General features: G+C 31.3%; 1 protein-coding gene across 1 annotated transcript in view; it reads left to right on the forward strand.

Moving 5' to 3' along the window:
- RNF125 (ring finger protein 125, E3 ubiquitin protein ligase) overlaps window positions 1–2,436 on the forward strand; it is a 24,514-nt gene that overhangs the window by 14,953 nt on the left and 7,125 nt on the right. The window contains exon 4 of the mRNA XM_004683994.2: window positions 1,369–1,459. Coding sequence (XP_004684051.1) covers window positions 1,369–1,459 — 91 coding nt within the window. The remainder of the gene's footprint in view (window positions 1–1,368; window positions 1,460–2,436) is intronic.

Below are 2,436 nucleotides of genomic sequence, written 5' to 3' on the forward strand. Positions count from 1 at the left end.
GGAAAGTTGTTTAGAGGTTTCTCAAACTGCTAAAAATGGAGCTTCCATATGACCCAGCAACCCCACTCCTAGGTATCTGCCCAAAAGACACAAAAACATTGATTCCAAAGTACACCTGCACCTCCATGTTTATTGTTGCTCTATTTACAATAAGGAAAACAAATGCCCAAAAGTAGATGACGGGATTAAAAAGATGTGGTACATATGCACAATGGAATATTACTTAGTGATCAAAAAAAGATAAACTCATGTCTTTTGCAGCAACATGGATGGAGCTGGAAGGAATCATGCTTAGTGGAATAAACCAGAAAGAAAAAGAGAAATAACAAATGGTTTCACTGATAGCAGGAGCTTAAGGGACTGGGGCGTGAAAGAGGGGACAATTGTAATAAAGAAAAACAAAAATACAACGAACAACTATATACCAAAGACATTTTACGGGGGTGGATTGGGAAATGGGGTCAAAATGGGGTGGGAAAGGTACACAGCACTATGGTGATGGCACATGGAAATCCACGGGGATTACAACTGAGATGGAAAATGGCACAAAATAAGGAATGATGTAAAAATAAATTTTAAAAAATAATTTAAAAAAAAGAAAGAAAAGAATCATTACTACTCTGATAACAAAGTTTGGGGTCTCTCAGGTAAAGAATTAAGGATATCAGTTCTATTCTCCTGAATAGACTGATGGCTTTGAAGCAATTAAATCTCTTTTAAACAAATTTAGTTATTCAATAGTGGTAATCTCAGAAGTATGATTTCTCTTAAAGGAAATGCTAGTTCTGTTTATTTATTAGAAAATGCACTCAAAATAGTTTATATGTTCTAACCTGAAAGCCTAAATGTGCCTCTTTTTTTTTGTTTTACTAGAAATTGTTCTTAAACATAGGTGTTACTATAGAATTAGTTTCATACTATAACATAAATTTTAAATGAGTGTTTTAGTTTTAAGTTGAATAGATTAAATATATGAGTTTAGACTTTGCTAGATTTACCTCAAGGACCATTAGGAAGGTAACATAGCAAATAGCTTAAGAAAGTATATGGGTTTGATTCAAAGTTGATAGATTCTATGAAAACTTAAAAATATATGAAAGCTAATTTAAATTTAATTTAAATTATTCTGTCAGAATTAAATAATAAAGAATTAAAATTACAGAATGAGAAGGGTTGTTGATTAATCAATATTATAAGCTAGATTAATATTTACATTTAAGATAGAAAGATTTGCTTTGTAGAAGATACTATAGGATTCGGATTTTTTAAAATTCTCATATAGAGCTAGAAACTTACCTTCCTTCTCTTTTTTATTTGTAGTTCAATACTGACAGTTTTAGAACTATTAATGTTCTGTACAATTTCCAGGTGCCTCTGTCCATTTTGTCAGAGAGAATTGGATGAAGACAGTTTGCTGGACCATTGTATTACTCATCATAGATCAGAAAGGAGACCAGTGGTAAGGGTTTTTGTTATTATATATTCCTGCACTGGCTTACCTGAACATATATTATAAAATCCATTTATTAGGCTTCTATTTGTAAATATATTATAAAGGGTAATTTTGTCAAGGTTATGAAAATTTTATAGCTAATAACAAGATGTCAGTGTTGAGTTGAAACTGGTCATGTACATTCTATTATAAAATGACATAAAATTATCCCTTGCAGATAATTATGTGCATAATCCACTAAGAAGATGCAACAGTCACAGTTAAGGTTTATCTTTTACCAACCATGGTCACATCCTAAGTTTAAAACATGTTTTAATAATGCAAATAGGGTTACTGGTACAATACACTATGAATGAAAAGTAAAAATTCTTCTTTATTAGTTAATCCATACCATAATCTGAATTTTTATCCATGTGCTTGCATATTAAGTAGATGTACTGCCATTTCCTAGAGCCTTTGTGAGTGCCGTCTTTTTCTTTTCAATGTGGCATTTTAATTTCTCTTTTGCATTGTAACTTTTGTAGTTTTCATTTTTGTGAAATGATGAGATAGAATGGTAATTATACCACAAGACCAGGATGCTGTCATAACCTTGAGGTAGGAGTAGATTGCTCAGAAAATTCATATGGTAAATTGCACTTAGTGGTAGTCCTGAAACAGAAGACCTTCATTCAGGTTGCCTTTGTGAATGCTTTGTGCTGAAGTAGAAGCTCAAAATACATATCACCTGGAGTTTTTTTACTTAATCATTTTATTATTTTTTAATACTTGCATTATTCCCATTTAGGATTTGAGTTCATTTTCTCACAATTCATACTTTTCCTTCTATTGGACTTTTTCCTAAAGGACAATTCCTTTTTCTGGACCCAAATAATGGTATTTCTGGAAACAAAAGTGCAAAACTTTTCAATAACTCTTGAAATATACTTCTAAAATGCTTTCTGATAAATTAAAGTCAATTTAAAGTTGCACCAGCAATTTTT

Source organism: Condylura cristata, unplaced genomic scaffold (genome assembly GCF_000260355.1).
Source record: "Condylura cristata isolate star-nosed mole 26May11 unplaced genomic scaffold, ConCri1.0 scaffold00016, whole genome shotgun sequence".
NCBI lineage: Eukaryota > Metazoa > Chordata > Mammalia > Eulipotyphla > Talpidae > Condylura > Condylura cristata.